The sequence below is a fragment of the Anticarsia gemmatalis genome, chromosome 7 (genome assembly GCF_050436995.1).
Source record: "Anticarsia gemmatalis isolate Benzon Research Colony breed Stoneville strain chromosome 7, ilAntGemm2 primary, whole genome shotgun sequence".
Taxonomy (NCBI): Eukaryota; Metazoa; Arthropoda; class Insecta; order Lepidoptera; family Erebidae; genus Anticarsia; species Anticarsia gemmatalis.
The window spans coordinates 10,653,771-10,672,195 of NC_134751.1; the positions used below are offsets into that span (position 1 = coordinate 10,653,771).

Here is an 18,425-nt window from a genome sequence, read left to right on the forward strand (position 1 = left end):
GCCAAAAAGTAGATGAGTTATTAATTATATTATTCTCAACATTATGCATATAACTTTGATAGGAGGTATGTATAAGATGCTTCACTTTAGTTCTGTAGTATTTAAATAATTCTTTGTTGAATTGTAAACCCAAACATTTATATTTTTTCAAATTAAAATATTTTAACTTTATATAATGAATTATCTCTTTAGTGTACCAATGTGGATATATATATTTATTTAAATGGTTTATTGATTTTAGGGGCACCCGCATGCTGATAGCATCGTTGAGCTTATTATAAAATATATCTACAGCTACATTCAATTCCAAATTCTGCTGATCCGTTAGCTCTGTCCAGTCTATGCCTGCAAGATCAGTGTAAAGTCCAATAAGATCTGCTTTACGAAAGTTCCATTCCGTAGCTAATTGGTGACCTGGAGATATAGAGCTATTGTTCATTACGTTTATAGGTAATTTGAGAAATATCTCTAAAGCAGGATGATAGGCGTCAATAGGTACTAAAGGCTCAGTTTCAGAATTAACATCAATATTGCTTGAATTAAGAGTAGTTAGTACAAAATCCAGGATGCCTCCATACTTATTGCACACATGATTACACTGTCGCAACTTACAAAATTCTAAAAAACTATTAAATTGAGTTGTAACATTCTTACTGCACGACTTCAAGTTGAAATCACCAACTATTAAGCATGAGTATTCACTGTAGTCAGAAATAGCATTTTCCATGCATGATAACACATCTAGATATTGTTGATCACTGTAACTTGGCGGCAAATAAACCACACAAACAAACAATTTAATTTTTTTACACGTAACGGTAGCAAATATTATTTCTTTATCATTAGATAGATTATCAACATTAGTAATTCTTTTCACAGTATAAGAATTTTTTACGGCCAATAGAACACCGCCCCATCCGACATCGCCTTCGCGGTCCTTTCGTTGAACCACATATTCAGGTGGAAATAGTTCCGCGTCGTTGACCGAACTATTCAGAAAAGTTTCTGTGAGAATTATAAAATCACTAGATATTGTTCTCATATTGTTGTAAAACATAGCAGTTTTCGATCGAAGACCACGTACATTCTGATAATACAGCATTATTCGTTTGATTCGTTTTTTTTTGTTACTATTGGCTTTATTTTTAGTAACTCCTGTCGTTTTTTTATTGTTTTTTGAAGGGTTACTATTTAAGAAAAAACGTAGACTGCATATCATTAGGAAGAAGTCGGGAAGGGGGTAACTACCGGGTATCCATAAAAATGCATATAATCATTGTTGATGTTGTACAAAATGTTGTTATATATATGTCTTATTCCAAAAGCAGTCAACTTTCCAGTGTTTACTGAGAACATGTCCAAGGAAACATTTAGATTTGTATCATAGAAGAAAGCATATGTATTTTGCTGGAGTTCTAAATACAATAGGTTATTAAACAATTCAATTTTGTAATTGTATATTGGAGCACCACATACATAGGTGGGAGTAAGTATAATTATATTTGTTTTTACAACATGGAGTAGGGATTCCCTTATAATTGTAATCAAATCTGAGTAGTTACATGTACTAGTTTTAAAATCTTTTTCACCTAACATAATAAAACAATAGTCGCTCATATCATAATTATGCAACTTGTTATTTATGTTTTGAAGCAAATGTTTTGTGTTACAATTTGGCAAGATATAACGAATACAATCACATTGACTGAACATGTTATCCACAAATTTTAATGAACTATGTGAGGGGCTATTACTTAATATACATACTTTTGGTCTCTTGCGTTGATCTTTAGTAAAATTTTGAGATTGTATATTTTCGTCAGATTTAGTCTCCATCTCATTACAGGTTACGCCATCTGGTTTTGGGGAACCGAGAGTTTGTCCTATGAAGCTGTTTGGCTTTGAGTATCGAACGAAGTCCTGTGGTTTTTCACATTTATTACTAGATGGCGTTATTGTTGTATCATGTTGGTTATGTCGGTAAATCAGTTCATGGTCGGTATCGGAGAAGTCCAGTCTAGTTTTATGTAGTAGCCTGCGCTGTTGTGTGTTTGGTTTTTTAGTTGAAGTTTGCTTGCATATGTGTGTTAATTGATCAATTTTTAACTTGTATTCACTTATTTGCTTTGCTTGTTTCGTATTTTCTAGAAGTAAGTTCTCTATCTCGTTTTCCGCGCTTAATAATTTTTCTTGGAGCACAGATAATTTATTTCTCATTTCGCTTATGTCTTCTATAATGTTGGCTGAAATTACGGGAGTGCTTCTATTTAGTTCGCGAGTTGGTGATGAATTTAAGGAAGAGTATAGTAAATCTTCACTTTCATCGCATTCTTCCGGGAGACCATCAAACGAATTGTTAGTTGGGATATTCATTTTATGTCTACGGATAGTTATATTCTTCTGAGCAGTATCTGGCGAATTTGGACTTGTTGTGATGGGAGATGAGTTGGAGGTGTCGCGTAAGTGATCCATATTGTTTGTTTACTTTATACTTTTTTCCTTGACAGAGACCTCTATGGATGAATAGCAGTATTAACATAAATATTCCAGTTGATCTGTTATTAGCGGCGTGTCTATTTTCCACTAGGTGGCTATTGTAGTATCTTCTATATTTGAATAAAAAACGGACATTTATGGTTCACAATTTTATAGATAATGTTTTTTTAGTTATTTAGTTTGTATTTGGTTTTTGTTCACTGTCACTTCAAGATTATTGTATTTGTCTGGTTATTACCGTACTTCACTTTGCGAATACTATGTAAATTAGTTCACACAACACTACGTAGGTGAATGTCTTTAGGTCACTTTATTAATGGTTTAACAGCAGTTATAACGTGTTCCACACTGTCACTTGTATAACTCGAGCTAGTAACCAGATTCCAGCACAAATTACAACACTTAACGTCTATTTACTAATTTATTAATCAAAAAAATAACAGAACGAATAAAGGGCAATGTTTACAGTTTGAGCGCCATCTAGCGTTTTTTTGCTTATGCTATTCATTCTTAATATAATATAATCTTATGTACTATCCAAATTCCTACGCACTTATAAGCCTACTACATCTTATGTAGAATGAATGGATGGATCCTAACTATGTCATATAAGCATTTTAGTATAAAGTTAAAAAAAAAACAATTTTAGTTAATTCTTGTGTTGAATAACCTTAAATATAATCTTCACGAGCACGCCGTCATAAAAAAAAACTGGAAATTAATTACAGCATTGTTAGGTTAGCACGACGTATACTTATACAATGTATAAAATATATCTAGTTATAACGATATGTCCTATTTTACTGTAATTTAAATGTGACATGCACGCGACGTTTTTATTCAGGACTTTTGGACAGACACTGTATGATGGACCTTGACCAATGACCCAGTTCTACGGAGCCAGCAGTCTACCCCACACTACCCTCATTACATATTCATTCGGACCGTAATCACTGTCCCTCGCTAATGGCCATTCATGAATGGTTCAGTCATACAAATGTTAGTGTCATAAAATATTCCTTATTGTTACTTCTGTTTATACTATTACAAAATAAAAAGTATTTCTGAACAGCCTTAACTTTGATATGCTGCTAATATTTCCTTACAATACACTTTCCTGTATTTCAGAAAATGATCCTTCTCACACTTTTATAATAGCATTACTGTGGTATAAGACACAGTAGCATAGTATATTAAATCTACGCACATTGCGCTTGTTTTGCAACTTTATTGTATCAAATAAGCCAAAGATTGGCCGTTAAGACCAATAATGAACAATTTTATGGAATAAAACAAGCAGATTCGCTGAGGCAAGAGAGTAATTAACGTGACTTAGAAAATTAGTATCATTTAATGTAATACTAATAACAAGTGGTTAGAATATTCTAATCAAGGATTTTCTATTCAAGGTGTTTTTCAACATAGGTATTGATGTTTACGGTTTACTGCACAGGATATTTTCTTGACCGTGAGTGCGTGTCAAATGCCCCGCGTCTGTTTAAAACAATATTTGCGTGTCAATAACAATTAACTCGGCCGATAGTCGTCACGTACTATGTAAGTGTGAAAGTATTATGAGTTAGTTGTGTTCAATTGATACAATGTAATTGTACGCTTTGTTTTTTGTAATGAGACTGGCGCTGCGCGAGCGCGACGCTTCAACCAGACAGAGAGGTATGAAAGTGCCACTACGCACGGGACGATAACTAGCCATGATTACATTACACTTATATCCAAAAATTATGTACCCGTACCACCGATTTAAATGTTTTATTTCCTTGAACTGCAACTGCGCAACAAAATCGACAATTATAGAACTTTAGTGGAGTCGAGTTCGTAAAACCAGGAAACCGTAGTTACATACAATGGTTGGACTTATATTTGAAATACATACAATAGTTTGTGGTTCGACCTTGCGGCCGTCATTATTTCTACAATCTCAATCCAATCAATTGTATCACAGTCGAGATTTGGTGTGAAAGCTGGTTTGAAGTTCGAGGACAAGTCTTTGTCGACAAAACTACAAGTCTTTATCAATCATCGATAATATTCAAAAATTGATTAGTAGTACCTAATGCATGACAACAAATACATTACGTAAGTTTTATAACTGAGATGGAAGTAGCAAAGATCTAACCAAAAATCAACTTAACTTTTCATGCCTTTTTTTTGGTGATCGGCGAATAGACAGAATTAAAGTTTTTCTCATATAGTAAGAACGATACGATAGTTAGGGCTTTCTCGTGATGTTATAATGTCAGAGGCCGCGTAGGTCATGGTTATTAGTTTGAATAGACCATGAGTCACTGCATTAGAAACTAGTTCGGTGTCTGCGTTGTGCAACATTACACACCTCAACATTATGTTAGGATAGTTAGGAAGATGTAAGCAGCAAAGTTTGCATAAGAAGTACTTAAATAATCGAACCCAAGTTTAATATCTTGTTCTCTTAGTTGTATCAGAAACTAATTTTGATTGTCATTCGTCATCGCGCATTTGCGTAGACTTGGTTACTACACAGGCAGCTGATGCCGGTCGGCAGTCGGCACCAAGTTCCTATAACTTGTGTCTAACGAAGGCTAACAAGTTCCGATTGCTCCGGACAGAACTGTTAAAAGTATAAAACGAAGGTAGGTACCCTACTCGATCTGTGCAGACGGGCGCTCCATGAGATGGAAAGAAAAGAACGGAAAATGGAAGAAGACAATTAATTAAATTGAAACAGTTAGCATCTAAATTTAATATAGGTAGGTAACTAATGTATTGGACTTGTATATCTCAAAGTAAAACCACCATGTTTAAAGCTCTATTTATTTTAATTTCAAGTTTGATCTTTTCAGTGTGTGCTTATAGTAAATAAACGAGTAATTTATTAGTGGCTTGGTCAAACGCCCCTCTACTTCGTGTAGTACAACATCATAAGAAATTTACTGTACACCATATGAATTACTTATGTGACCATACTAGATTACCTTCGTGCGTGATATTTTACTTTGTGAACATCGTTCTTGACCCATTGGAACCCTTTTATAGGTTATAGAAATGTAGTTGAAGGGGACGAAAACGGATTTTATACTTAGAAATTCCATCAGCTGTGATTTCATCCCTCAAGGACTAAATACGCTTCGTAAATAGGTATCATATCGGGGGGCTATTGTTTATCTCAGTCGACAACTGTTTGAAAGCTACGGTGCTGTACATTGTTCTTTTCCCTAAATTGTCGTAATTAATACTGATCGTCAAAGCAGTAATGTACTGCATAGTGGCTATGAAATTGACGTATAGATACTAGTTGTCAAATGAAATATGAAATATGAGTGCAGTTGCAGTAAAATTTTAGTTTTTATTTATGCATAAGACTTTACTATCACAATTAAATTTTGTGACAGACAGACAACTAAGTATGTACCTACTTATAGAATTGTTATATTACTTCAAGACTGCAATATATTAAGTTAGGTATAAACCTAATAATATTAATATGTCATTAGGAGATGTAATTGAATAAAGCACATTCCATAGAGGGTAAATAATATTGTTACATTGAATAAGAAGAAACTGTAATCTTATCTTTATAATAACAACTTGGGGATTCCCCATATCCGTTTTATTGAATGGGCAAAAATGTTTTGACAATATTGTGATTTGGGTAAAATGTGCCACTGATAGATATACATGTCATAGTTTAGTGATTGTTGAAAGATCAGAGAACAATGACTGCCTTTTTTATAGTTTTGTTCAAAAGATGAGAGAAAGAATACCTATATAGTTCAACGAATGAGGAAAGTGATACCTACTACTGTTATAATGTGCTGACCTACATACTACCTTTATGCTAGTATGATTGAATATAATTTATAGAAATTTCAAGTGAACATGTTGTTATTCCGTTTAGGCATATCTTGATATCTTTATTATTTTTACAGTTTAGATTATAACCAACTACAATTTATTTAATGGGACCTGTCTCCGATTGTCAGGTTTATCATCATTATCAACGCGAGTCTTCAAAATAATGTTTTTGTTTGGAATTAAGTAATTAGATTGTCACATTGATGAAAACAAATTACAATTGATAGTTTTAAAAGTGTCGAAAGAAATACTATGGTACCAGCAGTAATGTAGAATTTCCGATTTAGCTTCAGATTTAAAATACACCATTAGAAAAGTTAACATTAGAAAACAATGAAATTTCCAGAATAAGCTAGGTGTGTAACCTACCTACATTATCAAGATAATGTATTAAAATGTCATTTTATGCTCATTACATTTTCTAGTTTTAAACTGTCTAGGTAGGGGCTTACTACAATGTTGATTGTTACTTGCGATTATTCTATTTCCGAAAAGAATAACCAGTAATTTAGTATTATATATTGTAGTGTCTTACTACTTTCAATATCCAAGGGTTTAAGGTTTAGCCTTTTAATATCCAATTATTCAACAGCAGAGGTTCCTCTAGCAAACAAATTGTCCTTCATTCAAGTCTTACACTATAATCATGAATAATATGTAGGTACTTACTTTTTATACACTCTACAAAAGGAGTTGTTGATTCTTTTATCTGAGAGATTTCTTCTGCGGTCTTCAAACAAGTCTTTAATGGCAGTCACAGCAAGCACAAACAACACTGGCAGCATTGCCACCTCTTTACCAAATGCATTGATGGCTGGCACCCAGTTCAATAACACTATGAATATAAAGTACACATTTGCAATCCTATGAAATTGTTCAAATAAGTTCTTAGGTAGGAATGACAGCAGTGTGTATTTAGTAGTTCTAACTTTATTGTCGCATCTATGTCCATTTGGATGGTCTTTAAGTGGTGTTTTGTCTGGCACCAGGTGATTAGGCGTAATCAAAAGATGACGGTTGTCAACAGCTGGTGGCGGCCGTCGCAACAACCAAAAGGCGGCTTTCATCCATGGACTCGCTACAGAGTTGCGGCGAATTGTGTAGATGGATTCTGAACGAGAAGCTTGACGAGAGTGCTGATGTACGCGTACGGAGCCCAGCCGCGGCTGTGCGCTGGCGACGGTCGGCTCGCGGTGGCCGGGCGGCAGAATGAAGTCTGTTCTGCTCCCGGTGCGGCTGTGGCCGGGCCCGGACGCAGGCCGCCCACCCTCGCCGATCTGACCGTGCGACAGCGCGCGCTGATGGCCTCGCAAGGCAGATTTGAGCGGCGGTCGAGCGGTTGTCGGGTTCCCCGCCAGCATAGGAGTTCCTCCATGACTTATAGATCTCGAGTGCCCTTTGCTCGCTTTGGGAAATAGGTAAGTCTGCTCTGGTGCCCCGGGTAAACATGGCACAGTGGGAGTCTCTCCGCTTCCTTCTGTTGACATTTTTATTCATTTGAACGGTGTTCACCCCACTTCTTCTACCGTTCATTTAAAACTGCTCCTTTGCCACGCCGCGTATGGATTTATTCGTAAATAGTAATTGAAGAAGAATGTGCCGTACGAATTGAAACATATGGTAGGAAGTCACCTGTTCACAGATTCACACATCACTAACATACTTATTTGCAAAAAACACAACATGTAAGGTAAAATTTTGAAATGAATTGTGTGGACATTCTCAGAACTTTCAAAAGTAATTTTGTTAATAATTTATCACCACAGTGCTTATAAACACGACAGAGTACGGAACTCAAAAACAAGCAAAAAAAGACGAGACGAATGACTGACTGAACTCAATGACTGACATTTGTTCATTGCTTTGCTTGCCTTGCGCTCAGTGTTCTCGAGCAAAAAAAGTAATTCGGTTAGTACTTAGTAGTATTTTTTTGGGTTTTTGAATTAATTGTTTTTAGATAGCAATCATATACGATTCCTATTCTTATCTTTATGAATAATAAACTTGGGTAAAATTTTGACTATTCTTTATTTTACTCTCAACTTAAGTACAACAACAGCTACAGTTAAGAAAAAATCGCTGCGCTAATATTTGTCTACAGTGGCCGATTTATTCAAATCAGGTTACTGTTCAGGACTTATGACGTATAACTTATGATTATGGTGTTCCGGTTTGAGTACAATTTCATAACCCGGTAGGTCGTATGGAGGTAGGAGGAAGCTAGAAGTTAGGCGTTAAACTGATGCGACAACAAGCCACTTCCCATATCGCTACAATTCACATAACATTTCTTGACCAAAAACCCAGGAATATTTTTGACAAAACCTGAGGCCCGAACTGCAAACCTCTGCTTTACAGCCGCAATCCCTTTTGGCCATACCAGACACGTAGGTAGTAATATATTAAACAAAAGATTGTTATTTATATAAGTTTAATTTACAATAATTCCAAAGTTGAATTATTTTTAACTCCTGCCAAGTATATGTCCTGGCTATAACACAAAACATTTAAACTGTTTAAGGCCGATTTTGATCATAATTTTGGTACAGATTATTTTTCGAATAAATACCAAAATAGTGTGCTGTTGACAACACCTTTATTTTTATTACCGAGTTGCCAAGTAATTAAATGTCTGTACGTGTCACTTGTCAGCTGGCACTAGATATTTAATTTAAGGGTCCTGACAAACAATTTAAACTAATTTTTCTATTAAATCAAATGATTATAAATTGCATTTATTTAAGCAAACTTTTAAAATAATTTTGTTTTTTACTATATCAAAATAGATGAACCAGATAGGTACCTTTTTATTTAATATTGGTAATTGGAAGAATTCACAATGAGATATGGACTGCAAATGATCGAATCTATAATACCTACAGAATGATCGACTTAGTTTAACTCCTTGGCTACACTCAATAGTCTCTTATTGTAGGTAGGTACCTGGAAAAAGAAATACCTATTCTTTTTTGCCGCTTTTGGGAAGGTTTTTTACTTGAACTCTACGTTCACAGTAACATGCTTCTGTTCCATCGATAACAATTTGTAATAATAATATGATGCTTTGTAGAAGATTGTTACCTATAATAATTAGTAATACACGTCAAACTTTCAACAATTGGTCTTAGTCGATAATCTTATTTAGTAACAAACTACAATATCTCTAGCTCACACGTCGACGTCATCGTGTCGGCCATATTCTTTCCGACATTTTGACATTTACCTCCCGGTTTGTGAATTCGTATTGGAAAATCTTTCCTTGTAATTTTCAACATGGATGAAGAATACGACGCGATAGTTCTTGGAACTGGTTTGAAGGAGTGCATTCTCAGTGGAATGCTTTCCGTATCCGGGAAAAAGGTATTGCACATTGATCGTAATAAGTACTACGGTGGAGAATCTGCGTCAATTACCCCGTTAGAAGAATTGTTCGCAAAGTTCAACGCTCCGGCCCCGGATGAAACATACGGTCGAGGCCGCGACTGGAATGTAGATTTAATTCCTAAACTGCTGATGGCCAATGGCCTTCTCGTGAAGTTACTGATTCACACGGGTGTGACCCGATATTTGGAGTTCAAGTCGGTGGAAGGTAGCTATGTCTACAAGGGTGGAAAAATCTCTAAGGTTCCTGTCGATCAAAAGGAGGCCCTGGCATCTGATCTCATGGGCATGTTTGAGAAGAGGCGGTTCCGTAACTTCCTAATTTACGTTCAAGACTTCCAGGAGGATGACGCTAAGACCTGGAAAGACTTTGACCCAAGCCAGGCCAACATGCAGTCCCTCTATGACAAATTTGGTCTAGATAAGAACACTCAAGATTTCACTGGGCATGCTTTGGCCCTGTACCTCAATGATAACTACCTCCAGCAACCTGCCATCCAAACTATCCGGCGTATCAAACTGTACTCTGACTCTCTTGCTAGATATGGAAAGTCTCCTTACTTATATCCCATGTATGGTTTAGGTGAATTGCCCCAAGGCTTTGCTCGCCTGTCTGCTATCTATGGAGGCACTTACATGTTGGACAAACCTATTGATGAAATTGTTCTTGGAGAAGGAGGAAAGGTTGTTGGAGTGCGCTCAGGTAATGAAGTAGCTAAGTGTAAGCAAGTGTACTGTGACCCTAGCTATGTTCCTGACCGTGTCCGCAAGAAGGGTCAGGTGATCCGCTGCATCTGTTTGTTGGATCATCCCATACCTAACACAAAAGATGCTTTATCTACTCAGATCATCATTCCTCAGAAGCAAGTAGGCAGGCATTCTGATATCTATATATCGGTGGTTTCCTACACTCACCAAGTTGCTGCTAAAGGCTGGTTTATTGCTATGGTGTCTACAACTGTTGAGACTAAGGATCCTGAATCTGAAATTAAGCCTGGTCTAGATCTTCTAGGCCCCATCAGGCAGAAGTTTGTTTCTGTCACAGACTACTATGAACCCATTGATGATGGCACTCAGAGCCAAATCTTTGTATCTGAGTCATATGATGCTACTACACATTTTGAGACTACTTGCTTAGATGTGATTAAAATATACAAGTATGGCACAGGAGAAGACTTTGACTTCTCCAAAGTTAAAGTTGAACTTGGAGAGGAAGAACAATGAATAATGATAATATTATGTCATATTTATGTACATTGCTTGTTAATTTTATATTTGTTTAAGAACTGTTCTGGCAACAATAACAATATTCTATAGGGAAGTTGGGTTAATGATTTTTAAGAGCTTAGATGTATCAGCAGTAGATCAAGTATTAATAAATAATGTATGTACAATGCTCCCAGTGGTTCCAAAAATGATTTATGCATTTTATTGCCAAAAAAATTATAATTATTTAAAGGAATTTATACTTTATTTAAGGCTGCTTTTAAAAAAATAAAGCTATATGATCTGCACAAGTGGTAGGTTATTGTACCAGATGTTATGCATTCCAATTTGGTAATTGTTTGATTCTGTAACCATATCATACTTGTAATAATATGTCAAAATTTATGAATGCTCATTATACCTATATGTTGTGTAAGATCATGAATAAAAGTTATAATTATAAATTGGGTTTTATTTTCAAACAAACTATTAGGTAAATAATGGAACATTTCTCATATTTTTAACATTAATATAGTAGTTCTGTTTAATAACAACAATTTATATTGACTAGAGCCATGAATCAAATTTACCAACTCAAAACATACTGAATTGCAAACAAATGATCATTTCTGCATCCAATAAAAAAGTAATCACCATATGCTACTGGAGATGAAAAGGTCTCATTTGGTAATTGATACTCTTCTATTACATTGCCAGTTTCTGAATCAATGACACATAATTTTCCACTATTTGAAGCAGCCAGTAAATGTTTGTCGTCCAAACTACATGGAGTGGAGTAAACAGGAGATGCGAGTTGAGCTTTCCATAGCAAAGTTGGTTGAAAATTCTTTATGCAGAGACTATACACCATCTTGTCGTGGCATCCAAACACAATTTGCCATTTAATCTTATCTACTCGTTTTATGTACAGTGACGAAAATATATTTCCTTTTGCCCCTTGATACCTCCAGATCTGTAACAAATTTATATTATACGATTCGTGAACTGTTTCGCTATGATATCATTATGTTTTGTTTAAAAGATATATTTTTAAAAGTTAGTATCACAACTCATTAATTTGCTTATCTGTAATGTACTTATAACGAAGTTGATGATAATAATAAATTTTGATGCGTGACTAACTCCCGGCTATCTAGAGTTAGACTGAAAATCGCTTTCAACTCGATACTGACCTTGATACCCTTCTCAACAGTCCTGCAGTGAATATCGCCGCCAACTTCGGCAAATACAACGTATTTGTCTTCATCGTAGAGGGCAGGGCTGGCGAACACAGGGCTAGAGAGTGTCCCGCGCCACGTCACCACATTCGTATCAACGTGTATGCTTGCGCATACGCCTGATAACGTGCCCAACAGAACATACTCATTTTTAGCTAGCACCAGGTCCGCTGATATGCCTTGCTCGCAAATGTTTATCGTCTTCATTACGGTACCAGTCTGAAAAGAGATAATGTTTTTAAAGTACCTACTTATATCAGTATAGTATTAAAATCAGAGTATCAGCATCATGTTCTATTCCAGCAATAAGTAAAGCTAGACATTATCTACTAAATAATTAACATAATTGCGGACTATCTAACTGGTCAGGAGGAATGCGTACCGGGAGATCCGGGCTCGATATACAAGCAGAGTTGTTAATTTCGTTAACTATATTTTTATTATATACCCTAGGTATATAATAAAAATATAGTTAGTTTTAAGGTAGGTACCTATAATGTATTATAAGTAGGTAGGTACCTACCTATTTCTACAGATCATGGCAGACGCTTTCTTTGGTCTTTGCCTACCACTACATATGCATAACAAGTTATTGTTGAAGGCTTACAAAATGCTTTGCAGCAATTTTCATAAAGATTACTTATATAGCTAGTGTACTTTTACTGTAACAAGTGTATTACACAAGTATCTATTATATACTTTTACCTTAATCTCAATACACCGGACATTCCCATCATAGGATGCGATGTACACACATCCATCGCGATACACTCCTTTACTTTTGACCATAGACTCGATATTGACTCTCCACATTTCTTTAACGCCGTCGACTGAGAAACAAACGACAGTGCCGTTGTAGGCGCCTACCACGCCGTAGTTATCGCTACAACACAGTATCGAAGCCTCTATGCGGGATTTTACATCCACTAGACCCTGTAACTCGCCGCTCAATGCATCCACCACGATGATTTTACCAGAGTGACTTCCCACAGCAACATACAGATTACTGAAATAAGAACTGGTTTTAGTTTGGTTGCTTAAGCTATTAAAAAGGTAGACTTCTTAAGAATAGACTTCCTAATTTCGGGTAAACATTAATCATTGACAATTTAATGTCAGAAAAACTCATAAACTACTATTTGACCAGACCTGGGATTCGAATCCGTGACCTCTCAGCGACATTCGAATACTCTACCGATACCCCAAATCGGCAGTGATTGTTTGTTTGTTTGTCGTATGGTTAGTGGTCAACCTAGTGTCAAAGTTGTTCAAGCCGCCCAAGAGGCCTTTGACGCGGCTTAACGACTGTTATCTTAGTATACGACATCCGGGACCGACTTTTTACGTGCCCTCCGAAGCACGGAGATGCCCAGTTCAAATACCACTATGCGGTCACCCATCTATGAAATGACCGCGACAACGGTTGCTTAACCCACAGGTCGTTTACTGAACGGTGAGCGCAACTGGCTACGGGTGATCACAGAAGGTAATACAACAGGTAAAATTAAGCCTTCAAGCCAAATAGCATATTAATTATTAACGTTTCGGTGCAGATATTAGATAGCAATCAACTGGCTGTGGTCATCAAACTGTTTGACGCGTTGAACCCTCAGTCATATTAAACAAGCATGTAACGTGCAATTAACTACATTTAAGTAGGTAGGTACTAATTGACTGAAAACAATGAGAATTATATAGGTACTTACAATTGCGTTTTAAACAATGTTGGTGACGCATCAACACATTTTCCCGTATCATATGTCCACATTTTGATAAACTCAATGGATCTAGGCGAATCCATATTAGGTTTTTTGGGAGCTGCAGTGTCCACGTTAGATAACATCAAAGCTGCCTCACTGTCAGATCTACTTCTTTTAATGCGTCGCTTTGGCTTTGATTCATCACTAAATATTTCTTTTTGAGCTATTTGCATTATATCATCGATTGTATTACGTTGCGACATCAAGTGGGGTAATATCAGCTTTCCAAATGGTGGATATGTTATTGATAATTTATTGCACATTGTTACTGCCGAGAAAGACGTTCCCCCAATAGCGAAAAATGTCTTATTTTTTATCTGATCATATGTAAAGTATTTATTAAGTATTTCTTTCAACTCAGCTAACAACATAACTTTCAAAGAATCTAGTGTCTGGGGTATTCCAGTAGTTTTTTCGTACATCTTACATAGCAGTTGCCTTGAAATTTTGCCGTGACTATTTGTTGGCAGATTGTCTACCCTTATAATTTTGTCTGGCCAATGTTTATCATCAAGTTTACATTTTAAAAAGTCAGACAATTCTTGACAGTTCAGGATTTCTGATGAAAAATATACAACAAGAAGCGATGGCTTAGGAAGCCAAACACACGCACATGCCTTCACTCTTGGACATTGCATGATAGTTGTCTCTATACTTTGTAGATTTACCTTATTACCAAACCGTTTGATAACATCATCTCTACGACCCCTGTAATAAATGGTACCACTCTTATTTTCGCCAATGTCACCAGTGTCCACAAACTTAAGAGAATTTTCTTCATCATTGCCTTTTGTTTTGTTTAAAATAATACATTGTCTAGTTTTGCTAACTGGAATAGAATAAGAGAAAATTAGGATAAGGTTCAGACAATCAAAATACATTTTTGACTAGAATTTCTTTATTGTTATAATTCACTTACCTAATATAATTTTACCAGTATTTTTATTTTCTTTCCCACTATCAATAACGAGCTGTGTCTCTGAAAGACAAGTGCCAAGGGGAACCTCTCTGTCTGAATTAATTTTATCAAGATCAAGTTCTGTGACACATGCCCAGCAGGACATCTCAGTAACTCCATATAAAGTAAATATTCTAGTTTTATTGTCTTTGTTCTTCAATTCCTTCAGTCTCTTTATACTATTCAGTGGTTCACCACCAAGAGCCAGTATCTTCAGCGTAGAGTTTGCTGATAATATTTTATTTTTGATATCTGAGTTAGAAAACTGCAGGAAGTTTGATGGTGTTGTTTGCCAAAATGTAATAGAATGTTGCTTGTTTTCTGGGAATAATATATCAACAGAGTTTGGTGCAATGAGGAGTGATGCTCCATTCATGCATGCTAACAATATTTCAACCATAGAGGGGTCAAATGTAAGTGGTGTTGAGAAAAATATTACATCATGTGGTGTTATGTTAAACATTTTGGTCAAATCATCAATATTTGGTTGGATGCATTGTATAGGAACTTGTATGTGCTTAGGTTCCCCTGTGCTTCCAGATGTCATAGCTATAAAGGAATGCTGTGGCACATGTTTGCTGCTTGAATCAAGAGGGAAACTACAGCTATAAAAGTTAATGGTCATGTTAAATACTGACACTGTTCTCTCTGGCTTTTTACCAAATAGTTCAGCAGTAGCCTCATCTGTGGTGTCCTTGATGGTTATTATTATGGTAAAGTCGACTTCTCTCGCTATATCCTCTATATTCTGAGCAGGGTCGACAAACATGAAGGTAGTGCAACATTTGTGAGCTCTGTGGAACATTAGAAGAAACAAATGTAGAAAAGATAGTTTTTAATTGTAGCTGTATTAACCCATAGATACTTACGCTGCGATCATACATGGTATAATAATATTTCTCTCAGATACTAATCCAATTACGCCTTTGTTACATTTTAGTTGTTGAAGATTTTGAGATATGTATTCACACACTCCATACAGTTCGGAGTAAGTGTAATTTTTATAGACTCCATCATCGTAGTGTCTGACTGCAACACTTGAGGGATATTTGGCACACGTTTTTACAAAAACGTCGTAATAACCACGCTTTACTTTCATTTGCTTGTTTGTTGTGATTCTAATGTCAACTACTTAAACTTAGTAGAAATCTTCAAGGGTCTAAAGCCAAATTATATATTTACGTAAGCATAATATTCAATAAGGAATATATATTTTTACTGTCCTAATGTTAAACTTATTACTCTTTAAATATCATGGCAGATAACGTATATGTTTAAATTTTGTTATTGTTTTTGATTGAATAAGGCTCCCTGACACCTTACGCGAAATAAACTGTCACAAATGTCAGATAGTTACGTCATTTTGACACATACATTACGTTTTTAAACAATCTTTGAAACATTGTTATTTTAGATAACACTGTAGTCATAATATAAATTATTTAGAGCAGCCACATAAAACAGGTGTTTTGTCGGCAAGAATTGTTGAGTCAAGTTATATAAATACAATTGTAATCTGCCAATCGCTTCCTTTTCTGTACTATCCGTTTATACAACATTAGTTGTAATAAAAATTGCAAAGCCCAACGACCCGGCATCACTCCGTCCAATGTTCGCACTCTTTCCATAAGAATGCAATATGAACATTTATCAGCACAATATTTTGAAAACATTTAATTGCAAAAATCAGTTTAATTACTATTGTTAGGGCCCATCAAGGGTACGATTAACGATTTTAATTCCAGGCAGAAGCTTCTTTTGGGTTCAGGTCTAGCAATAACTAACTAATTTAAATAAGTTATAAAAAAATAGCATCCGTTCAAATCCCATGACGATTGTTTCAACAGATCTCAGACATCGGTACAAAGTTTCGTCATGTAATTTATTTGTTCTATCAACCTTCGTAATTATTAATATCCAATCCAGAATTACGCTCAGAAAAGACCGAAAGTTCTGAAAGAAGGCTTCAGTGTGAAACTACTTCGCCGCCACAGATCGACGTGCATCAACATAATTCACATTAACTATCAAAATTAATTTATTGTAAATACGAGTACGGATCTAAAAATTACCTCTAGAACTATTATAGTTATAGTTTTAATTATAAATCCTTAGAGCCTTGATAAATTTATAGTTTTGTTTGCAATCCATACGAATAAAACGGTAAAGAAAAAGTTTCAGATTTATGTTTGATATCACGGTAATCAACGCAAAGTTTTGAAAGTTTAACTCGAGCAAAGTTTCACCTAAGTTAAAAAAATGTTTAGGTACACTTTAAACTTAAGCGAATGACGGAAAGAGGCCGGTATTGAAGTATTTAAATTAGATTAAATGTATTTTTCATTTTGATAGTTATTGTTATTAATTCATAATGCAATGCACCTACATAGAGTGCGCTACTTAGTTCCGATCTTTCTATCTGGGTATCCGAAGAGTCGGGCGCAAAGGCTCTGCGGCTGAACTGACCTAAAACATGTTCGGCAAGTGAACGGGCCCAATCAATTAGGGGCGGTCAGCGATCCGCCAGAAAAGAGGGCAGCGCGCGCGCTCTCTAAGGAAACTCGGAAAATGGTAGCGGGGGCTCGGCGCGGGGTGGGGCCGCCAGGAGGGTGCGTGTGGCAGAGGCGCGAGCGAGCATCGATCGTGCGGGGCGGCGCTCAGTCCGCCGGGGCGGCCGGCGAGAGCGCGCGTGTCATGCGCTGCCGCTGAGATGGCCGGCGCTCGGGCGCTCGTGGCCGCCTGCTGCTGCTGGTGGTGGCTGATTACCGCAGCCGGTGAGTACGCTATATCCTATCTTTCCGTCTATGTTCTCGTCGAATATTCACCCGATCAGCTGATTCACATGGCGTGACCTCCAGAACGGCTGATTTGGCCGACACATGACTTTTCACGATTTTCCCCCGGTCTCGCGAACGTTACATGCTTTTCGTAGCATATTCATAAATACGAGGTAGTTTTGTTAGTTATTCATTAATCGCATACTATTTACACATTATAAAGATCGTCTGTAACTTAATTTGTATTTTACTTATAAATTTTCCATGAATATTGACCAGATATTGAAAATTTACTATGCTTTTTATAAATAAGTAGTATTGGAATCTAGTACAGGTGACACTTGAAGTATTATTATTGTTGACCGGCGGCGCTAAATATCAGTTTCATTAAGATATTATATAATTGTTCAGAGTGGAGTGTCGCATGCAGTGCGCTCGGGGTTGTCACCAACCGGCACTATTCAGCAGGCCGTAGGTCGTCCTTGCTTCGACCAATAGCTAAACAAACGTTGATATTATTACGTAATACGAGCACCGTAATAGTGACACATCTGCGTAAATATTGATCATAATCACGCCACTGTGGCTTAAGGAAGTCAGGATTACAGTGCAAGCATGCATAACACCGGCAACACCTGCCGATATCTTCCAACACACCGATCTCTACTTAGTTCTCTGCATTACGTCAATATCAAACAGTATTTTAGGGATGTTTTATTTTGTGTCATAATTTATTCTAGTAGAACTAATATGAATG

At 36.3% G+C, this 18,425-nt stretch overlaps 4 protein-coding genes across 6 annotated transcripts in view; 2 read left to right on the forward strand and 2 right to left on the reverse strand.

Moving 5' to 3' along the window:
• The window catches only part of LOC142973978 (phospholipid-transporting ATPase VD), a 52,855-nt gene extending 43,455 nt beyond the window's left edge, over positions 1–9,400 (reverse strand). For both annotated transcript variants that reach the window (XR_012959537.1, XM_076116026.1), the window contains exon 1: positions 7,018–9,400. Coding sequence is in view for 1 of the 2 variants with exons in the window: in XM_076116026.1 (XP_075972141.1) it covers positions 7,018–7,835 (818 nt within the window). In the remaining variant the exon portion in view is untranslated. The remainder of the gene's footprint in view (positions 1–7,017) is intronic.
• A 132-nt stretch (positions 9,401–9,532) lies between these two features.
• Positions 9,533–11,399, forward strand: Gdi (GDP dissociation inhibitor). Its single transcript, XM_076116029.1, has one exon. The coding sequence runs from the start codon at positions 9,622–9,624 to the stop codon at positions 10,951–10,953; it is 1,332 nt and encodes a 443-aa protein (XP_075972144.1). The 5' UTR covers positions 9,533–9,621; the 3' UTR covers positions 10,954–11,399.
• On the reverse strand, positions 11,393–16,219 carry Aasdh (Aminoadipate-semialdehyde dehydrogenase). The gene is made up of 6 exons (XM_076116027.1): positions 15,761–16,219; positions 14,853–15,685; positions 13,880–14,762; positions 12,879–13,179; positions 12,129–12,392; positions 11,393–11,908 (listed from the first exon to the last, which is right to left on the reverse strand). The coding sequence occupies exons 1-6, from the start codon at positions 15,988–15,990 to the stop codon at positions 11,522–11,524; spliced, it is 2,898 nt and encodes a 965-aa protein (XP_075972142.1). The 5' UTR covers positions 15,991–16,219; the 3' UTR covers positions 11,393–11,521.
• Positions 16,220–17,507: 1,288 nt separating this feature from the next.
• Positions 17,508–18,425, forward strand: part of LOC142973982 (protein kinase C-binding protein NELL1-like) — a 37,285-nt gene continuing 36,367 nt past the window's right edge. For both annotated transcript variants that reach the window (XM_076116031.1, XM_076116032.1), the window contains exon 1: positions 17,508–17,665. In XM_076116031.1, the coding sequence (XP_075972146.1) occupies positions 17,602–17,665 (64 nt within the window). In that variant the 5' untranslated portion in view covers positions 17,508–17,601. The remainder of the gene's footprint in view (positions 17,666–18,425) is intronic.